The sequence below is a fragment of the Micromonas pusilla genome (assembly GCF_000151265.4).
Source record: "Micromonas pusilla CCMP1545 genomic scaffold MICPUCscaffold_6, whole genome shotgun sequence".
NCBI lineage: Eukaryota > Viridiplantae > Chlorophyta > Mamiellophyceae > Mamiellales > Mamiellaceae > Micromonas > Micromonas pusilla.
In genome coordinates this window covers 313,544-330,738 of record NW_003315887.1, presented here as the reverse complement: position 1 = coordinate 330,738, position 17,195 = coordinate 313,544, and the positions used below count along the sequence as shown (strand labels likewise).

The 17,195-nt window shown below is 68.6% G+C and overlaps 8 protein-coding genes across 8 annotated transcripts; 2 read left to right on the top strand and 6 right to left on the bottom strand.

Annotated features, from left to right (window-relative positions):
- Window positions 1–64: 64 nt before the first annotated feature.
- MICPUCDRAFT_58672 (uncharacterized protein) lies at window positions 65–1,200 on the top strand (the record flags this gene model as incomplete). The annotated part of the gene is made up of 3 exons (XM_003059389.1): window positions 65–169; window positions 340–388; window positions 528–1,200. 3 exons carry the CDS (start codon window positions 65–67, stop codon window positions 1,130–1,132), a joined length of 759 nt encoding a protein of 252 aa, XP_003059435.1. The 3' UTR covers window positions 1,133–1,200.
- Window positions 1,201–1,257: 57 nt separating this feature from the next.
- On the bottom strand, window positions 1,258–5,637 carry MICPUCDRAFT_58671 (C2 domain-containing protein; the record flags this gene model as incomplete). Its single annotated transcript, XM_003059091.1, has 1 exon — window positions 1,258–5,637. One exon carries the CDS (start codon window positions 5,635–5,637, stop codon window positions 1,258–1,260), a length of 4,380 nt encoding a protein of 1,459 aa, XP_003059137.1.
- Window positions 5,638–6,071: 434 nt separating this feature from the next.
- MICPUCDRAFT_47486 (myb transcription factor) lies at window positions 6,072–8,458 on the bottom strand. The gene is made up of 3 exons (XM_003059090.1): window positions 8,133–8,458; window positions 7,906–7,967; window positions 6,072–7,413 (listed from the first exon to the last, which is right to left on the bottom strand). Exons 1-3 carry the CDS (start codon window positions 8,284–8,286, stop codon window positions 6,463–6,465), a joined length of 1,167 nt encoding a protein of 388 aa, XP_003059136.1. The 5' UTR covers window positions 8,287–8,458; the 3' UTR covers window positions 6,072–6,462.
- A 691-nt stretch (window positions 8,459–9,149) lies between these two features.
- On the bottom strand, window positions 9,150–10,232 carry MICPUCDRAFT_58669 (uncharacterized protein; the record flags this gene model as incomplete). Its single annotated transcript, XM_003059089.1, has 1 exon — window positions 9,150–10,232. One exon carries the CDS (start codon window positions 10,230–10,232, stop codon window positions 9,150–9,152), a length of 1,083 nt encoding a protein of 360 aa, XP_003059135.1.
- Window positions 10,233–10,512: 280 nt separating this feature from the next.
- MICPUCDRAFT_58668 (uncharacterized protein) lies at window positions 10,513–11,085 on the bottom strand (the record flags this gene model as incomplete). The annotated part of the gene is made up of 1 exon (XM_003059088.1): window positions 10,513–11,085. The coding sequence occupies one exon, from the start codon at window positions 11,083–11,085 to the stop codon at window positions 10,513–10,515; it is 573 nt and encodes a 190-aa protein (XP_003059134.1).
- Window positions 11,086–11,401: 316 nt separating this feature from the next.
- Window positions 11,402–12,568, bottom strand: MICPUCDRAFT_18188 (aryl-alcohol dehydrogenase related protein; the record flags this gene model as incomplete). The annotated part of the gene is made up of 1 exon (XM_003059087.1): window positions 11,402–12,568. One exon carries the CDS (start codon window positions 12,566–12,568, stop codon window positions 11,402–11,404), a length of 1,167 nt encoding a protein of 388 aa, XP_003059133.1.
- A 270-nt stretch (window positions 12,569–12,838) lies between these two features.
- On the bottom strand, window positions 12,839–14,725 carry MICPUCDRAFT_58666 (uncharacterized protein; the record flags this gene model as incomplete). Its single annotated transcript, XM_003059086.1, has 2 exons — window positions 12,839–13,510; window positions 13,712–14,725. The coding sequence occupies 2 exons, from the start codon at window positions 14,723–14,725 to the stop codon at window positions 12,839–12,841; spliced, it is 1,686 nt and encodes a 561-aa protein (XP_003059132.1).
- A 194-nt stretch (window positions 14,726–14,919) lies between these two features.
- On the top strand, window positions 14,920–17,194 carry MICPUCDRAFT_58665 (uncharacterized protein; the record flags this gene model as incomplete). Its single annotated transcript, XM_003059388.1, has 2 exons — window positions 14,920–15,795; window positions 15,995–17,194. The coding sequence occupies 2 exons, from the start codon at window positions 14,920–14,922 to the stop codon at window positions 17,192–17,194; spliced, it is 2,076 nt and encodes a 691-aa protein (XP_003059434.1).
- Between the last annotated feature and the right edge of the window lies 1 nt (window position 17,195).

The window sequence follows — 17,195 nt, the reverse complement described above, 5'->3', positions numbered from 1 at the left end:
GGTTTCTCGGACGGGTCGTCGACTCGTCGTCGTCGTCGTCGTCGTCGTCACTTCCGCGCGCACCATGCGCGCGCTCGCGGTCATCGTCGCGCTGACGCTCGTGGCGTCGTCCGCGGCGTCCTCCGCGGGGACGGTCATCGAGCTCACGGACGCGAACTTCGACGAGCAGGTGCGCGTCGGTCGTCGTCCGCGCGCGCTTCAGATTCAGCGCCCGCCTCTCGCGGTAAAATAAGCGCGTGGACTCGTTAGGTTACGTCGACCCCCGGGGGATCTCGTCCCGTCCTCTTCGTCCCCTCCCTTCGCTGACGCGCGCGCCGCCGCCTTCGTCCGAACCCGCAGGTCGCGAAAGGGCCGATACTCATCGACGTCTACGCGACGTGGTGTGGACGTGAGCGCCCGTCCTCCGTGCCCTCTCTCTCGACTCGCGCGTCGTCGAGTCCGACGAATGAGATCAATGAAATCACGGCCAACGGCAAACTCACGGAGCCTAAACCTCCGCGTCCCTCCCTCCCCACCCGTCCTCGCAGACTGCAAGCAGCTCGCGCCGACGTGGCAAGAGCTCGCGACCGAGCTCGCGGACTCGAACATCCGCGTCGCCAAGGTGAACGGCCCGGAGTGCCGCACGCTCGTCAAGCGTCTCGACGTCAAGGCGTACCCGTCCATCTTTTACCTCAGAGACGGCGAGATGCGCGAGTACACCGCCGCGCGAACGCTCAGCGCGCTCGCGAACTTCGGACGGTCCGGGTGGCGGTCCGTGAAGCCGGTGCCGTTTTGGAAGGCGCCGAACAACTGGTTCGGACGCGCGTGCGGCGTCGCGCTCGCCGCGCCGGGCGTCGCCGCGGAGATGGTCGAGTGGTCTAAGAAGACGTACGGCGTCTCCGACGTCGTCGTGCTCTTCGTCGCGTTCGCGGTGCCGACGACGGTCGGGATGCTCGCGATCGCGCTCGTCGATCATCTCGTCGTTCGACAGGCGACGATGGAGAGCGCGAACGCGCGGAGGAGGGACGAGCGGGAGCGGGCGGCGCGGGCGAGGGAGCGAGAGGAGGCGGTGGCGGGGGGCGACGGCGGATGGGAGGGAGGCGGGGGGCGGGACGCCGCTCCGCATCCGCATCCGCATCCGCACTACGAATGACGATCGACGACGTGTGGTTCAAACGCCACCTTAGATAATACAGTTCAAAAACTACTATCGATCGCGCCCCCGCGCGCCAGTCCCGCTAACGCGCGCGTCGACGCCGCCTCGGACTACTATCATGATTAATACCTCGAATTTTTCGTCAGCCGCGCGACGTATATCCACACGGAGCACACGAACGTCGCGCCGTACGGCTCCACGTGCGTCGCGACCGCGAACTCGACGTCGCTCCTCGACGTGTCCGCGATCGCGGTCTCCTCGATCGCGTTTCGAACCTCCGCCGCGTCCACGAACCGCAAGTTGATCGGACACCCGGTGACGGTGTACCCGTCCAGCATGTTCCCGAGCTCGTTCACGTGCAGCTCCGTGAGCGTCCCGACCCGCCCCTTGCCGCCTCCCAACGATATCCCCATCGCAGCCTCGTCCGGGGACATCAGCACGTGGCCTTCGATGTCGCGGAGCATCTCTTTGAGCTGTCTGGAGACGCGGCGGTTGAACGGCGTGTGCTGCCGCGAACGGATGCGAACGACGGCGTCCATCGCCTCTCGTTCCACCGCGCTCGCGATTCTCTCGTAAAACGCGGGCTCGTACGACTGGTACGCGATCGTCTTCTGGCACGTCGGCAAACTCCGCGGCGCGAACCCGGTGACGCTGAAGTACGGCTTCCAGTGCGCGCTGTCGTTCAGGTTCCAGTGCATCTCGTGCGGCCGCGCTCTCGGCTGCACGTTGGCCCAGATGTTATCCGCGTTGAAGACGACGGCGATCTCGCCCATGCACGCGCTGCACGACGAGTCGTAGACGCTGTACACCTCCCCGCTGAACGGGTCCCACATCAGCGCGTCCTCGAGCATCGGCGCGTACGCGTTCGGGTCACCGTTCCTTCCGCCGTGCCTGGTCATATTCTGTGCGGCGCGGCCTTGCCCCCCCGGCGTGAACACCATCGCCGCGTTGGCGTCGGCGGCGCTCACGCCGAGCACGATGTACGCCTCGACGCCCAGCGTGAGCAGATACCCCACGAGCAGAAGCGCGTGCTCCTCCGAGTCCCCCGCGCACAGGTCGAGGAACTCCGCGGACGTAGTCCATATGTCCACGTTCGCGGGCGTCTCGAACGCCTCCATGTCGGAGACGTGCGGGACGAGGTGCACGAAGCGAAGCAGTTGCCGCAGCGTCGGCTCGTCCGCGACGGCGCCCTGGAATCCAGGCGGGAGCGCGGCGGGGGCGACGTAGCGCGGCAGCAAGCACGAGCGCCCTTGCGCGTTCGTGACCGCGCTGACGTACGGCCGGTGCTTGCACGATTTGTTCGCACCGCGCGCGTCCATCTCCCACTTTTGGCCGTGCCGCAAGAGCGCGTCCTCTTCGCCCTGGCCGGCGTCCGACGGTCCCGGGTCGGGCTTCGCGAGCGCGGGGGCGAACTGGATGTACACCCCGAGGCTCGCGCGGATCTGCGGAGAGAGCCCGCCGGCGCCGGGGACGCCGCCGCGGCCGGTCGCGTTCGCCACCGGCGGCGGCGTGTCGTACCCGATGAGCGCGCGGGGCTGCTCAAACGGCAAGACGCCCTCCACCTTGCCGTCGCCGGCGCGATACAGCGACGCGACGGAGACGTTGATCTTCCCGAGGAAGTGGCGCGTCGTGGACGTCGTCTCCGAGCCACCGTTCCTCGTCCTCGAGGCGGCGCCGTAGGAACGCTCGGGCTCTTCGTGGACTTCGTCGAAGAGGGTGATCTCGATCGCGTCGGACATGTTCACGAGGCCGGCGGGGGAGAAATCTCCCCCGGGGGGTCTGAACGGCAGCGAGATGCTCTCCTGCCACGACGGCGACGACCCGCTCGCGACGCGCGTGCGCGTGGTGTAGTTTTGGAACGTCACCTCGATATACGGCTGGAGCTCGCCGCCGAACCCGGCGCCGAACCCGCCGCGGTCGTCGCCGTAGCCCCCGCCGCGGTTCATCCCGCGGCCGCCGCCGCCGCCACCGCCGGATCGCACCGGCAAGTTGAACGCCTTCTGGATGTTGATGACCACCTCGCAGTACTCCGGGTGCGACTCCTCCGCGCGCGCTCTGCGGCGCGTCGGGCGCAGCTTCCGCCGCGGTTTGAGAAAGCTAAACACGCGGGCGATGTTTTCCATGTTGAACGCGAGGATCGGCAGCGGCGTGTCCTTCACGACGTCCTCCGTCCGCGCCGGGCCCTTCGTGCCCTTGATCCCCGCCTTGGCGTTTCGGTTCGCGCGCTTCAAGTTCAGACGAATCCTGTGCAGGTGATCGGCAATCTTCGACGCGCGTCGGTCCGCCTCCGCGAGCCCAGCCATCTGCGCGCCCATGATCTTATCCCCCGCGAACTCCTCCGCCGTCTTATCCAGGAGGTGATCCGGGATGTTGACATCCTCGAGCGGCACGCCGCCGTCCATGAGCGGCACCCCTTGCTCCGCGCGAAGCTTCAGGAGCTGCTGCCGCTTCGACGCCTTGGACGTGTACCCGAGCATCTGGTCGTCCACGCTGGCGAGTCTGAACCCGCCGTTAACGGCGCCTCCTCCCGTCTGGTGCTTCAGCGCGTCCTTCGTCTCCATCGTCTCGAGCAACGCCGCGTCCTCCGGGTTGGACGGGTCGAGCGCCGCCTTCAATCCTCCCTCTCCTCCGTCGATGGACGCGCGAAAGTCCACGCCCGCGCCCTGCAGCGCGTGCGCGGCTCTCTGCTTCTTCATCGTCGCGCGCGTCGGCGGCGGCGGCGCGATCCGCGCGCGCTTCTCCACATCGTCGTCGCGGGCGGCGGCTGCGGCGGCGGCGGCGGCGGCGCCGCCGAACCCGTGCGTCTCCCTCGGGACCCACGCGCAGGTTATGAACAGCGACCCGGACGTGAACTTCGCGCCCGTATCCGCGGTGGCGTCGCCGATGGGGATCGCGCCCGCCGCGGTGTTGTTCCACGCCGGATTGAACGGGCTCTCCGCGCTGAACTGGTACTGCTTCGCGTGCGGGTCCGCCGTCGGCGCGTCCAGCTCCGCCCCGGGCAACGCCACGGGCACCGCCGCGATCTTCGTGTCCATGACCGTGCCCTTCTCGTATAACACCAAGCGCACGGACTCGGGCCACTTGGACACCGTCACGGAGAAGGCGTGCGCGATCGTCGTGGAGAAGCCGCCGTTGGAGGATAACGACACCGGCTGCGACCACCCGGGAACCGTCTTTCCGTTGATCTCCAACGCGACGGAGAATCGCGCGCTCGCAGCCCTCGACCTGCGGTTCTGCTCCGCTCGCAACACGTTTGCGCCCTCGTCGCGCGGGGGACCGCCGGTCAGGATCGGCTCCAGCTCCGCGGTCCCCGCGGCGATATGCGCGGGGTCCGACCCGGGCTTCGGGCGCGTGACCAATCGAACGCTCGTCGCTCGGCTTCCCATCGCGCGTCGCGCTTCCTCGATGGCGACGTGGAGATCAATCATGTGCTTCACCGCGGCCCGCGCTTTCTCGCCCTCGTCCAACGCGAGCTGCAGCGCTTCCTCCGCCTCCTCCTCCATCGCCTTTAAGCGTTCGGCGGGGGACGCGCCGCTCAGAAAGAGCGCGACGCCGCCGTCCATCTCTCGCCTCAGCGCCTTGGCCCTCGCCCTCGCGGCGTGGCTCTTCGTATCGTACAGCCGCGCCAACCCGCTAAGTTCGCGGCGCTTGTACGCGCGGAAGGTCTCCTCGAGCTGCGCGGCGAGGAAGTCCTCTTTCCCCATGAGCGGGTGGCACGCGAACTCGAGCCTCCCCACGGAAACTTCCAACCGATACGCGTCGTCATCCTTCGCGCCCCCGCCGAACGACGACGCCATCGCGGCCGCGCCGTCCAACCCCGCGAGGTGATCGACCGCGGGTATCGTCTGTAAATACGGCGCGTCCGGGTCGAACCATCGCGCCGGCCGCGAGCGCTCGCCCCCCGGCGGGATCGGGTCCGCCGCGCATCGAATCCCGCCGTCGCGCTCGTCGAACCATCGCGCGTCGTTTTTCTCCGCCTCGGCGCGCTGGACGCGTCGCGCGAGGTTGTCCGCGCGCGCCGCCGGGCGCCTGCGGACGATGAGGCCGTCGTCGTCGCCCGCGCCCGCGAGCGCGCGGTCGCGTCGCGGGTTCGACGCGGCCGCGGCCGCGGTGCCCGCGCCGCCGTGCATCGCCGCGCGCGTCTTCTCTCTCGGCGGCGTCAGCGGCGCGAGCATGATGGATCCGACCGCGGAGGCGTCCGGCGCGGGCGTGGGCTGCCACACGCGCGTGACCATCGGGCCGCCTCTCGGGGCGTAGTCGTCCAGGGCCATCGGGTCGCGCGTCGCCGCCGCGTCCCTGGGCGGCGGCGACGACGGCGGGCTCGCCGCGACGGTCACCGCGACGGCGTCGCTCGCGGGCGGAGGCGGAGGCGGAGGCGGCATCGCCGCCGCGTTCGCGTCCTCCGTCGGAGGCGCGGGCGGCGCCGCGGGAGGCGGCGTCGGCGGCCGCCCGGCCGCCGCGCGCAGCTGCGCGGGGATCACCGTCGGTACGGTGCCGCTCATCGTGAGGGCGCGCGTGGGGAGAAGACCCGCGGCGCGACGGAGAGTGACGTTGATGGCCGAGGTCAACAACGACAAACGTCTCTCCGGCGAGTTATTTTTTTGGTTTTCGAATCGCGTAACGGACACAAGCGGATCGATCGATCGCGGAAAAATCGATGACGTCGCACATGGTTTTCATTCTCCGGAGGAATAATTTATTTTCCCAAACAGCTCTCGCTCTATTTTTCCATACGAGTCGCTCAGATTGAATTTAACATCCAGCGTCGACAGCGCTGCGCCTCGGGATCGAGAGGGTGTCCGCAGAATGTTTGGTTTTTCTTTTCGATCGGAGAGGGTGTTTTCAGAGTGGATGATTTTTTTTTTTTTGGTTTTTTTTTTCGGCTCTTCTCGCGCGTCGCGTCGCGTCGCGCGCGTGTCTCTATCTCTCTCGTCGTGTGAATGAAAATTGTTTTTGCGTGCGTATTTCCAAAAGTAAAGCAACTAAGTCTTCTAAAACACTAACCGAAAATTACTAACTGAACGTGGATGCTAAAACGCGTCCGTCCGTCCGTCGTGTCGCGGTCGGGTGCGACCCCCCCGCGCTCGTCCTCGCGTCGTGTGTCGTGCGATTGCGGTGCGAGCGCGGGCATCCCGTGACCCCCTCTCCTGCGAGTCGTCCGTCTTCCGTCGTCCCCCCGCGCGTGTCAACGTCGGCAGGCTCACGTCACGTGCGTGCGTACAAAGTAAAATAGGAGTTACAACCTCCCCCGCCCCGGCGGGGCGCGGGAGAGGAGACGCGGCGGCGCGCGATTCGATTCGATTCGATTCGATTCGATTCGATTCGCTTCACGCCGCCGCCTGCGGCTTGTCCGAACCCTTCGCCGCGGTCGCGCCGCTCGTCGCGCCGTCGCCGCCGCCGGTCGCCATCGGCGCGGACGTCTGGTGACCGATCGGCGCCATCGTCGGAAACGTCAGCCCCCCGGCGCCGGCCATCTGCGGCCACGGCATCTGCTGCGGCGCCGCCGCGACGGCGTGCTGCATCTGCTGCAGAAACTGGTGGTAGTGCGCCATCCAGTTCGCCTGCGCCTGGTGGATGTTCATCTGCGACGCAGCAGCCCCGGGCCCCATGTTATACGCGGCTCCGGGGCCGGCCATCATCTGCGCCATGAGCCCGCCCCACGGGTTCGACATCGCCGCCTGCGCCTGCGCCTGCGCCTGCGCCGCCGCCGTGGCTTGCGCGTGCGCGACTGCAGCCTCCGCGCTCGTCGGCGCCGCCGCCGCGGTCCGCGCGCCGCGCTCGCGCGCCGCCGCCGCCGCCGCCGCCGCGTGGTACCCCGCCGCGGCGTGCGGCGACGTCCCCGCGAGCGCCGCGATCGTCGCCGCGGCAGCCTCGACCGCGCTGTCCCCCGTCGACGTCGACGGCGGACGCCTGCCGTGCGAGGAGAACGACGCCGGCGGCGGCATCCCGGTGGGGTTGTACCCCGCGAACGCTGGACCCGCGGGGGGGATCCCGCCGGCGAACGCGCGAGAGAGGCCGCCCGCGTTCGCCGCCAGCGGCGGCTTCTTCGCGTGCTTCCCGTTGTTGGTCTCGTCGGTTGACTTCATCATGGCGGCGCCGTTCGCGATGTTGACGACGTTTTCGCCGTCTGAGGGCTCGGAGATGATGTCGAAGAGGCTCGAACGACGCTTCCGCTTGTTGAGGTTGTTCTGTCGGATGAAGTACTTCTGCGCGTGCGACGCGACCTGCGTCGGCGTGCGCGACTGCACGAAGTGCCTGGAGATCCCGCGCCAGTCGCCCTGGAAGGGAGGGAGGGAGGAGGGGGGAGGGAAGCGGTCGCTCGCGTCAGATCTTGGTTTCTTCGGGTTTCTCGGAGATTTTTCTCGGGAAACCAAAGGTTTTATTCTCGAAAGGACCAGAGGTTCTCGAAAGCGAAAATCGGCTCGGCACGCCGAGGCGTTGATCGTAGATTTCACCGATCGAATATTCGCGTTATCGGCGCACAGGTGGATGACAGATGTTCGAACGAAAGACTGTGAGCGATCGCGGCGCTCGCCGGACCGTCGCGTCGACGCGCGGCTGTCCGGGCTGTCGCGTCGTTCCCGGGCGTTCCCGCGGAAACCCGCGGAAACGCCGCGGTGAACGCGTCCTCGCGACACCACGTATCCGGACGCGCGCGCGTTTCTGGCGTCGGCGGCGTCGACGCGCGCGCGGCGCGCGCGTCGACGACGCCGCGTCGTATCTTGTAGTGCGCGGAAAGTCAAATTGCGCGGCGAAGGATTATATCTCACCTTTCCGAGCTTCTGTAACCCGAGCAGGAAGAGTCGGTGCTCTTCTTCCGTCCACGGCACGCCTGCGGATGCATGAAGGGAGGGGTGGGGATGATCAGCGTCGCGCGCGAGATCGCATCGCGCGTCGCGCGTCGCGCGCGAGGGCGGAAAACGAAGAGACGGGTAATCAATCGGCGAACTATCTTCGCGGGAAAACTATCGCAGACGCCGCGTCGAGGGTGACGCACCCTTCTTGCGCTCGCGCGTCGGCGCGACCGCGGAATCGGACATGTGACCGTCCTCATTTCTCGGCGGTGCCATCGGCTTCGGGGCTTCCTTGATCTCATCCGCGGAGGACGCCTTGCGCATCCCCTCCGTCGCCGCGGCGACGAGCGAGTCCATATCGCGCGGGCGAAGATAAATCCGGCTCCGCGAGATTCGCCGGCGACCGCGAAGACGCGCGCAGACGACGCGCGGGTTCGCACGCGCGCGCGGGGAGGCGAACGATCTGACGCGTTCGGGTGTTCTTAGTTCGTTTCGGATCAACGAAACGTCTCGACGTGCGTGGCGCGCGCGAGAGTGTGCCCGCGAGTTGAAGACAGCGAGCGCGAAAAAGAGCGAGAAAGATCACGCGCGCGCGGGAAAACAAAACTTAACAAAAAGTTCCCAGACTAAAAGCGCATACGGAAATCTCTGCTGCGACGGAAAAGAGGAAAAAAGGGCGATGAACGTCGTCGTCTCGTCCGGTCGAGCTGGCACTTTTTGAGGCAGGATATTTTACGAGCTGCTTTCGAAAACTGCCTACAGTCATTTTCGCGCGTCACTATTCGTCCATACGAATCCAATTCCGATGAGGGCGATTCTCAGTGAGATTCTCGCGGTAGATGATTTTTTTGACCCACTGCTCTGGGGTCAATCACGCCGATGAAATTTCTTGATCGACGCGAATTGACTGCGGATTGGATCTGGGCGGGAAACCAAAAAGCTGAATTCATTGTCCGAACCAACCCTATCCCACCCTCAAAAATATCCCGCCAACTGGCGGACCCTTGGCAGTGAGAAGATTTTTCGAATCGATTTTTATTCTCCGGGATATTTCTTTTTTTATTCGAACTCGACGCTCGCGCAAACAGTCTCGCGTCGGAAGTTTTAAATCCCTATTTTTCTCGCGTGACTGTTTGCCCCGTCGCGCCGACGCTTCCGGAACGCGCGCGTTCCTTCCCGAGGCGCCGACGCGCGCGGACCGCTCGCCTCCCGCGCCGCGGTCAGCTCGACAGCGCGCCCCACGAGTCGATCAGCCCGCGGGATATCACCCCAACCCTTCTCATGATCGCCTCCGCGTGCGTCTCGCCGACCGCGGCGTCGACCGCGTCGGCGCGGGGAGGAGACGCGCCGTCGCGACGACGCGAAGAAAACGCCGCCGTCGACGCCGACGCCGACGCCGGCGCCGTCGACAACCGCGCGCCGTACTTCGCCTCAAACTTGTCCGGGTGCCATCGGAGCGTCGCCTTCTTGAACGCGCGCTTGTACGCGGCCATTCGCCACGCGTTCGCGCCGCTCAGACGCGACGACGACGACGACGACGATGACGACGACGCGCCGCCGCCGCCGCCGCCGGCCGCGTCTCTTCGCCGCGCCTCGGCGTCCGCCGCCATCTCCCGCGCGGCCAACGACGCGAGGAGGTCCTTGCACGCGGGAGGCCACGGGATATCGTCGATCGTGAGCTGTCTTCTGTCGTCGCAGTTTGACTCGAACGCGGCCCACGCGTCGTCGTGCCGCGCGAAGCGAATCGACGACGACGTCTCGCCGTCGTCGCGATCGCCGCCGAAACCGCCGCGACCTCCACCCGCGGCGCCTAATATCTCGTCGTACGCCTCCTCCTCCTCCATCGCGTCGCCTATCGCCTCCGCGGCCTTCTCCGCCGCGCGATTCGCCTCCGCCCTCTCCGTCGTCTCCCCCCACGCGAGCGTGTCCTCGAGCCCGAGCGCGCGCCACGACGCGCGCATCTCGCGCTCGAGTCGCGCTTCCGTCTCGCGCGCGATCTTAATTCGCTGCAGATCCTCGAGCTCCTCGAGGATGCGCGCGTGCTCGACGCTCGCGCGGCGTAGCCTGTTGACGCGCGCGCGCTGACGCTCCGCCTCGAACGAGAAGTCCTCGTCGCTGTCCGAGTCCTCCGCGTCGCCGCCGACGCCGGCGTCTCGGCACAGCGGATTGTATCGCGCCTCATCAGAACCCGGGGACGACGACGACGCGACCGGGGCCCGCGGTCGCGGTCGCGCGACGCGACCCGCGGTCGCGGACGACCGCGCCGCCGACGCGTCGACCTGGCAGTCGAAGATGTTGCCCATGCGCGACGACGACGACGACGACGACGACGACGACGACGACGACGACGACGACGACGACGACGACGCGCGTCGCGTCGAGGGGATCTGATGCGCGGAGAAAAAACGCTCGGGAGTCCCGAGGCGTGCTCGCAGTCAGGTGCGTTCTATACAAACGTTTTTTCACCCATCGCTCGGTTTCAACATTTGATCGCGTATCCTTTCAACTGACCGATGAACTATTTTTGCAATCCTATTCGCGGTCGTCGTCGTTACTCGCCGCCGCTACTTCCCTCCCTCGCGCTCACAACGTCGTCCCTCCGTACGCGCGCTCCGTCGCCCTCGGCGGCTTCATCCCCGACACCCAATCGCTCGCGTGCGTCGGCAGCAACCCCATCGCGTTCAGCTTATACAGCGCCATCGCGAGCCCGACGCATTGGATCGCGCAAAACGCCAGCCGCGGCGCCGTGACGTCGACGGCGCCGTCCGCGCCGCCGAAGCGTTCGAACGTCTTCCCGCTGGTCAAGATCGCCTTCGCGGGGTTGAATATGCCCCCGAACGTGATCATGATGCTGAATATCTGCACGCCGTTGCCGGACATCCACATCATGAACCCCATCATGAGGATCGACTGGAGCTGCCCCCCCGCGAACGCGTACGCCTTTTGGACGCGCATCGCGGGCGTGAGCTGGTGGCCGCGCTTCTTCGCGGGCCCCGCGACGGCGCCCTTCCCCGCGGCCGCGGACGTCCTCGCGGGTTCGCCCCCCTCTCCGTCGCCGAGCTCTTTGAGGGTCGCGAACCCGGGCGGATCCGCGACGGAGGTGGACGCGCCCTTGCCGCCGTCCGCGAAGTCGACGCGGAAGCGCGCGTCGACCATGATCGAAGACCGAGAAGAGAACCCTAACCCGACGACGACGACGACGACGACGACGACGCGACGCGACGCGACGCGACGGCGATCGCGCGCTGGTTCTCCGAGTCCGCGCTCGGGAGCCGACGGAAGCGCGCGAGGGCGACGACGACGCGAAGGCGTCCTCCGGGTCGCGCGCGAACGTTCTGATCGGCAGGCGCGGCGAGATCGGCGGGTCCTCACCGCAAGTTTGACGCGAGCGCTAATAATCTGCTGTCATTAGTCATTCAGTGCTCCGGAAATGTACAGTATCGACGTCGAGCCACCGCCGGCGGTCGTCGCGTCACCACGCCTCGAACGGCGCGCCCGGCGACGCCGGCACCTTCCCCGCCGCCTTCTCCAACTCCCTCACCTCGCCCTCGCTCAGCCGCCACCCCAAGCACCCGACCACGCTCGCCGCCTGCGCCGCGTCCTTCGCCCCCGGGATGGGCACGGAGCCCTTCGTCATGCAGTAGTTCACCGCGACCTGCGCCGGCGTCTTATCGCCGCGTTCCTTCCCGATACTCTTCATGAGGTCCACGAGCTCGCCCACCGCCGCCCGGCGCGCGTCGCTGAACACCGCGCCGCGAGGGCCCTTCACCGCGGCCGCGCCCGCGCCGCTGTACTTCCCCGTGAGCAAGCCCTGCGCCATGGGCGAGTAGGCGACGACGGTCACGCCGACGTCTTCGCACGCCTGGACCACGCCCGTCTTCAGCTCCGGGTCGCGGTACAAGAGCGAGTACTGGATCTGGTTCGACGCGAACGGGACGCCGCGCGACGCGAACTTCTTCGCGGCGGTCGCGACGCGCGCCGCGTTGAAGTTCGAGACGCCGACCGCGTCGCACAAGCCTCGCTCGTAGCACAGGCACAGACCCTCGAGGAACGCGTCGTTGGCGACGTCCTGGATCCCGAACCCGGGCCAGTGCTGCATGTACAGCCCGATCTTCTTCTGCCCCATGCGCGCGAGGGACTTCTCGAGCGCGTCCGGGACGGCGCTTGCGGTCCACCGCAGCGGCAGCGGCGCGAACTTCGTCGCGAAGACGGGGTCGACGAGCGCGTCGTCGCCCGCCGTCGACCGCGCGAACTCCGCGATGAGCTCTTCGGACTTCCCGAACCCGTACACCTCCGCGGTGTCGATGAAGTCGACGCCGCCCGCGAGGAGGGTCTCGTACGCGCGGAGGTTGCGCGCGCGGTCGCCTCTCCAGTCGTCGCCCCAGTACCCGCTTCGGTCGCCCCACGCCCACGCGCCGACGCCGGTGGCGGCGACGGAGAGATCGGAGGTGCCGAGCGTGACGCGATCGGTCGTCGAAGCGGAGGACGTCGTCGTCGTCGTCTCGGACTCGGACGACGCGCGCGCGAGGAGGGCGGGCGCGCGGGCGCGCACGGCGGCGCGGGCGGCGCGGGCGCGGGGGATGGGGGCGCCTCGCGCCCAGGGCGCGAGCGCGGAAGGCGTCGTCGTCGTCGTGCGCATGGTGAGAGTGACGATGACGTGGCCAGTTTCGTGGCCTCGAAACGTCGCGCCGGCGCTCTACCCGCCTAAAAGCGCGGCCGAAAGAGACGTCGTCGCGTCGTGTCGTCCACTTCGTGGCGTCTCTGCGTAGAATTTAAATTAGATTAGGAAGCCTCGCCGACGCCGCGACGATCGTTCGGTCGGCTCGCGGCGGCGGCGGCGGCGGCGGTCCGATCCGATCGCGAGCGCCGTCGCGATGGCAATCATCGCCGTCGCCGTCGCGCGACCGGCTCACGACGCGAAGAATCGCATCTTGACCTCCGCGGGCGACCTCGACGCGTCCGCGACGGGCGTCCCGAACCCGCCTTCCTTCCCCCCGTCGTCGTTCGCATCGCCAACACCATCACCATCCCCCTCTCCCTCTCCCTCTCCCTCCTCAAGCGCCGCCCTCGCGCGCGCCCCGAGCGTCGTCAGCGCCGCAGTCGTCGCCGCCGCCGCCGCGCGCGCCGACTCGGCGACGCGTCGAAACGTTTTCGATCCCTCGCACGCCGTCACGACGGCGTCCGCGGCGGCGTAGCACCGCTCTTTCCCCTTCGCGACGGCGACGCACCCCGCGGACGCCCACAAGCCGACGCGCGCGACGTTCGCGGCGAGAGTGAGCGGCCCCGCGGCGGCGCGGATCGCCCCCGGGGCGCGTCGAATCGACGCGCGGTGCGCGCGAAAGCCGAGCTCCGTCGCGGCGAGGACGAAGGCGACGGCGACGGCGCGACGCGCGTCGAACGCGGCGTCCGACGTGGCGGCGTCCGACGTGGCACCACCCTCGGCACCACCCTCCGGTCCGACGTGCAGCACGCGCTTCGCGACGTCGCCGGCGATGCGGTCGATGCGCGACGCGTTGTTGATGGACGCGCGGACCGCGGCGGCGCCGAGCTCGTCGCACAGGCCGAGCACGGTTTTCCCCGACTGAGGGTCGTTCCGTACGAGCGAACGTCGGGGTGCAGTTGAAAGGCGTTAGTTGGAGTTGAAAGGCGTCGAGGTGTGTCGGGATTGAAACCGAGGGGTGGGCGGAGAGATGCGCCGGGAGATAAAGTCCTTAAGGATCGGCGTCCACCTCGCCGACGCGGTCGTATGGGGACCAGTGTGAGGAGAACGCGCCTGAGCGACTTGCTTGTATTCCATCTCGTCCACTCTCGCGATGAGCTCTCCGTGCGCGCGTTCGAGGGAGGGCACGGTGCCGTGCGCGAGCGCGCTGACGTTCTTCTCGAGAGATCCCGTCCGCGCGTCGACGGCGTGCACGGATGATCGTAACGCACCAAGTTCGGCGGTCAACGCGGCCACCGCCGCGGCGCACGCGTCCGTCTTCTCCTCAAACTTTCCGAGGACTTCCCGCCGCGGCAACGCGTCGGATAACGCCGCCTCGATCGCGTCCCTCTGGCCCATGAGGTACGCCCGCGCGACGTCCCCGGTCGGGACCGCCTTCACGACCGCTCGGATGTCCTCGGTGGTGACCCACTCGTCCCCTTCCGGGGTTTTCACGCTTCGTCGCACGCCGTCGTAGCCGGCTTCCACCGCCGCCGCCGCCGTCTGAAGCTGCATGCGCGACGCGCGCGTCGGCGTCGCGTTCGCGTTTCCGCCTCCGTCCGGACCCCGGGGGCGTCGCCGCGCGAACGCGTCCGCGCGCTTCGTGGTGACGACGCACTCGTCGTTCTCGCGGTCTTCGTCGTCGCGCCCCGGCGTCGTCGCGAACGTGCTCGACGGCGACACCACGACGGGCGGCGGCGCGGCGGGAAGATCCGCCGGGGAGCACGTCGCGTTCGGACCCGCGCCCGACGTCGTCTCCGAGGAGGCGTCCGGCGTGCACACGGGGTTCGCGCACGGCGTGACGCCGCCGCCGTGTCCGTACCCGCTGCTCTTGGACGAGTCCTCCGGGGACGTCCGCGCGGAGTCTTCCCCCGTCGCGACCGGGGTGAGCCCGTGCGCGCGCGCGAACCCGTCGCGCGTCGTCGCGTCGAATCCGACGTTCATGCGAAGGTCCGTCGGCGTGTGCTTCTTCGTCGCGCTCCACTCCCCGAAGCTCTCGTCGTGGACGTCGAACGAGCTCTGGCTCTGCATGGAAGGGAACGCCCCGGGGGTTTTGAACGGCGGCGTCGCCGCGTCGTACGTCTCGCGCTCGTGCATCGCGCGCGCGCGTGATGTGATGCGCGCGCGTCGCGGCGCAGAAACGTTCTCTGCTGTTCCCCCCGTCCGAGAAACGCTCGCTGCATGTCGCGCGGCGCGTGTCAGCGCAGCGCGGCTCAGCCCCCCGCTCGTCGCGCGCGCCGCCGCGTCACGCCGCGTCGCGCCGCGTCGCGTCCGTCCGCGAGGACCCGAGGATGTTCGCCAAAAGGCTCGCGCGCGAGGCGCGCGCGCGCGGGGTCTCGAGGCTGACGTCGGCGCGAGCGCCGTCGTCGTCGTCGACGTCGTCGTGTTCAACATCATCATCGTCTCGAGGCGCGATCCCGTCGACGACGGCGTCGCCGGCCTCGTCCTCCGGCCGGGCGTCCTCGTCGCACCACCCCCTAGCAGCCAGCCGCCTCTTCCACGCGGCGCCCTCGCGCCCGTCGCGATCGCCCGCGCCCATCGCGGGCGCCGGCGCGCTCGCCGCCGCGCGCCTCGGGCTCGCCGGCGCCGCCTCCCTCGCAGCCTCCTCCGCGAAGCTGCGCGCTGCGAACCGCGTCATCGGCGCGACGACGACGCCGTCGTTCCGCGCGTGGGTCAAGCGCGCCGTCCTCGGCCGCGACGCGAGAGGGTTCGCCGCGCGCGTCGCGGGCGTCGGCGTCGGTGTCGCCGCGGGCGCGCGCGCTGTCACCGAGCCGGTGCCGTTTAGCGGCAGGAAGCGCGTTTTGTTCTTCGACGCCGCGCGGGAAGAAGAGCTCACGCGCGCGATCCTCGCGGCCACGTTCGCGAGCGACGCGTCGTATCTCCGCGCGGACGACCGGAGGGTCGTCCGCGCGGCCGCGGTGCTGTGGAAGCTCGTGAACAGGCTCGACCCGGGGACGGTGTTTGGCGGCGACGGCGCGGCGGCGGCGGCGGCGGCGGCGGCGGCGGAGCGTCATCCGATGTTCAAGCCCGGCGCGCGGTGGTCCCTGCACGTCGTGAACTCCCCCGAGGTCAACGCGTGGTGCGCGCCCGGCGGGCACGTGTTCGTGAACGTCGGGCTCCTCGACGCGTGCGACGACAGCATGCTCGCGTTCGTGTTGGCGCACGAGGTGCGTTCTGTGTCGCACCGGTTCTCATACGACCCCGACCGCGCCGCGGCGCGCGCCGATCCTCGAGGACTTCGCCCGGCGTGTCTCTTCGCCCAGGGTCCCTCGCTTTCAATCACCGCCCGCGACGCCTTTCAACTTCATCTGACGCCTTTGAACTCCACCCCGATATCATCGCTTCGTGTGGACCCTCGACCCCGAGATGGCGCACGCGCTCTGCCGGCATCACGCGGAGAAGTGGACGACGGGCGTGATAACGAGTGCGTCGCAGACGCTGCTGTGGCTCGGCGCCGCGACGCTCGGCGCGGACTTTTTGGGCGGCGTCGTCGTCGCCGCGGCGCTCGAGGGCGCGGAGGCGATGAGCGAGCTGGCGTTCACGCTGCCGTACAGCAGAGTCATGGAGTCAGAGGCGGACGCGTTGGGGTCGGAGATCGCCGCCAGGGCGTGCTTCGACCCCAGAGGGGGCGCGCGCGTGATGCGGTTGTTCGAGGCTGAGGAGGAAGCCGCGCGCGGAGGCGGGGCGGCGACGCAAACGCGCGGGCGCGGGGCGTTCCCTCCGCGCGCCGGCGGAGCGAACGCGAAAGGGAAAGGGAAAGGAGGCGGCGGCGGCGGCGGCGGCGGCGGCGGCGGCGGCGGCGGCGGCGGCGGCGGCGGCGACTTCGAGAGGTACCTCCGGACGCACCCGCACCCGAGCGAGCGCGCGGCCGCGCTGGACGAGCGCATGCCGCGGACGTTAGAGACGCTGCGGGAGAGCGAGTGCGGTAGGTACGCGCTCGAGCTGTACCGCGGCTTGGGCGCGCGGTCGTTGATTCCGAACGCGTCGAGCGCGAACTGCGGGAAGATTTTTTTGCCCACCGATCGGTGGCGTCGCGAGTTCGCGCGAGACGAGGACGCGCGGACGCTCAAACGCGACGGGATCCTCCGGACCGTGGAGAAGATGAAGCGCAAGGGCGAGTTAGTGGACGCGGACGTCCCCGCGACCGGGGCGTTCGGAAGGCACGACACGGAACGGTTGAGGCGTTTGCTGTCGAGCCCTCAGAAGGTTGGCGGCGCGCGGCGAGAGGGAACGCGCGGGGTCGCGGAGGAGGGGAGGGACGACGTCGCGTCGCGGTCCGTGGGCGGCGCGTGGAGAGGGTCGGCGCGTCGTTCGATGGAGATAGAGATCGCGAGGGCGAACGCGAAGGCGGAAGAGCGCGAGGGGAAGGGAAACGGTCGACGGAAGAGCGTTACGAAGCTGGCGGCGAAGAAGGACGCCGACGGGGTGTTTTTCCACGAGTTGTGCGCGCGCGGCGGCTGGTTCGCCGGGTCCTCCGATCGCGGCTCCCGAGGCGCGGTGAAAGCCGCGTCGAAAGCGTCCTCGAGCGCGATCAAAGACGCGGAGAGCGCGCGCGCGCAGGGCTAGA

Bases quoted from the DNA above. Each gene is read 5' to 3' on its own strand.
- MICPUCDRAFT_47486 (XM_003059090.1), bottom strand. From the start codon at position 8,286: ATGGACTCGCTCGTCGCCGCGGCGACGGAGGGGATGCGCAAGGCGTCC. The intron at 7,968-8,132 runs GTGCGTCACCCT...ATGCATCCGCAG, and splicing joins GACGCGCGAGCGCAAGAAGG to GCGTGCCGTGGACGGAAGAA. The intron at 7,414-7,905 runs GTGAGATATAAT...CCTCCCTTCCAG, and splicing joins GGTTACAGAAGCTCGGAAAG to GGCGACTGGCGCGGGATCTC.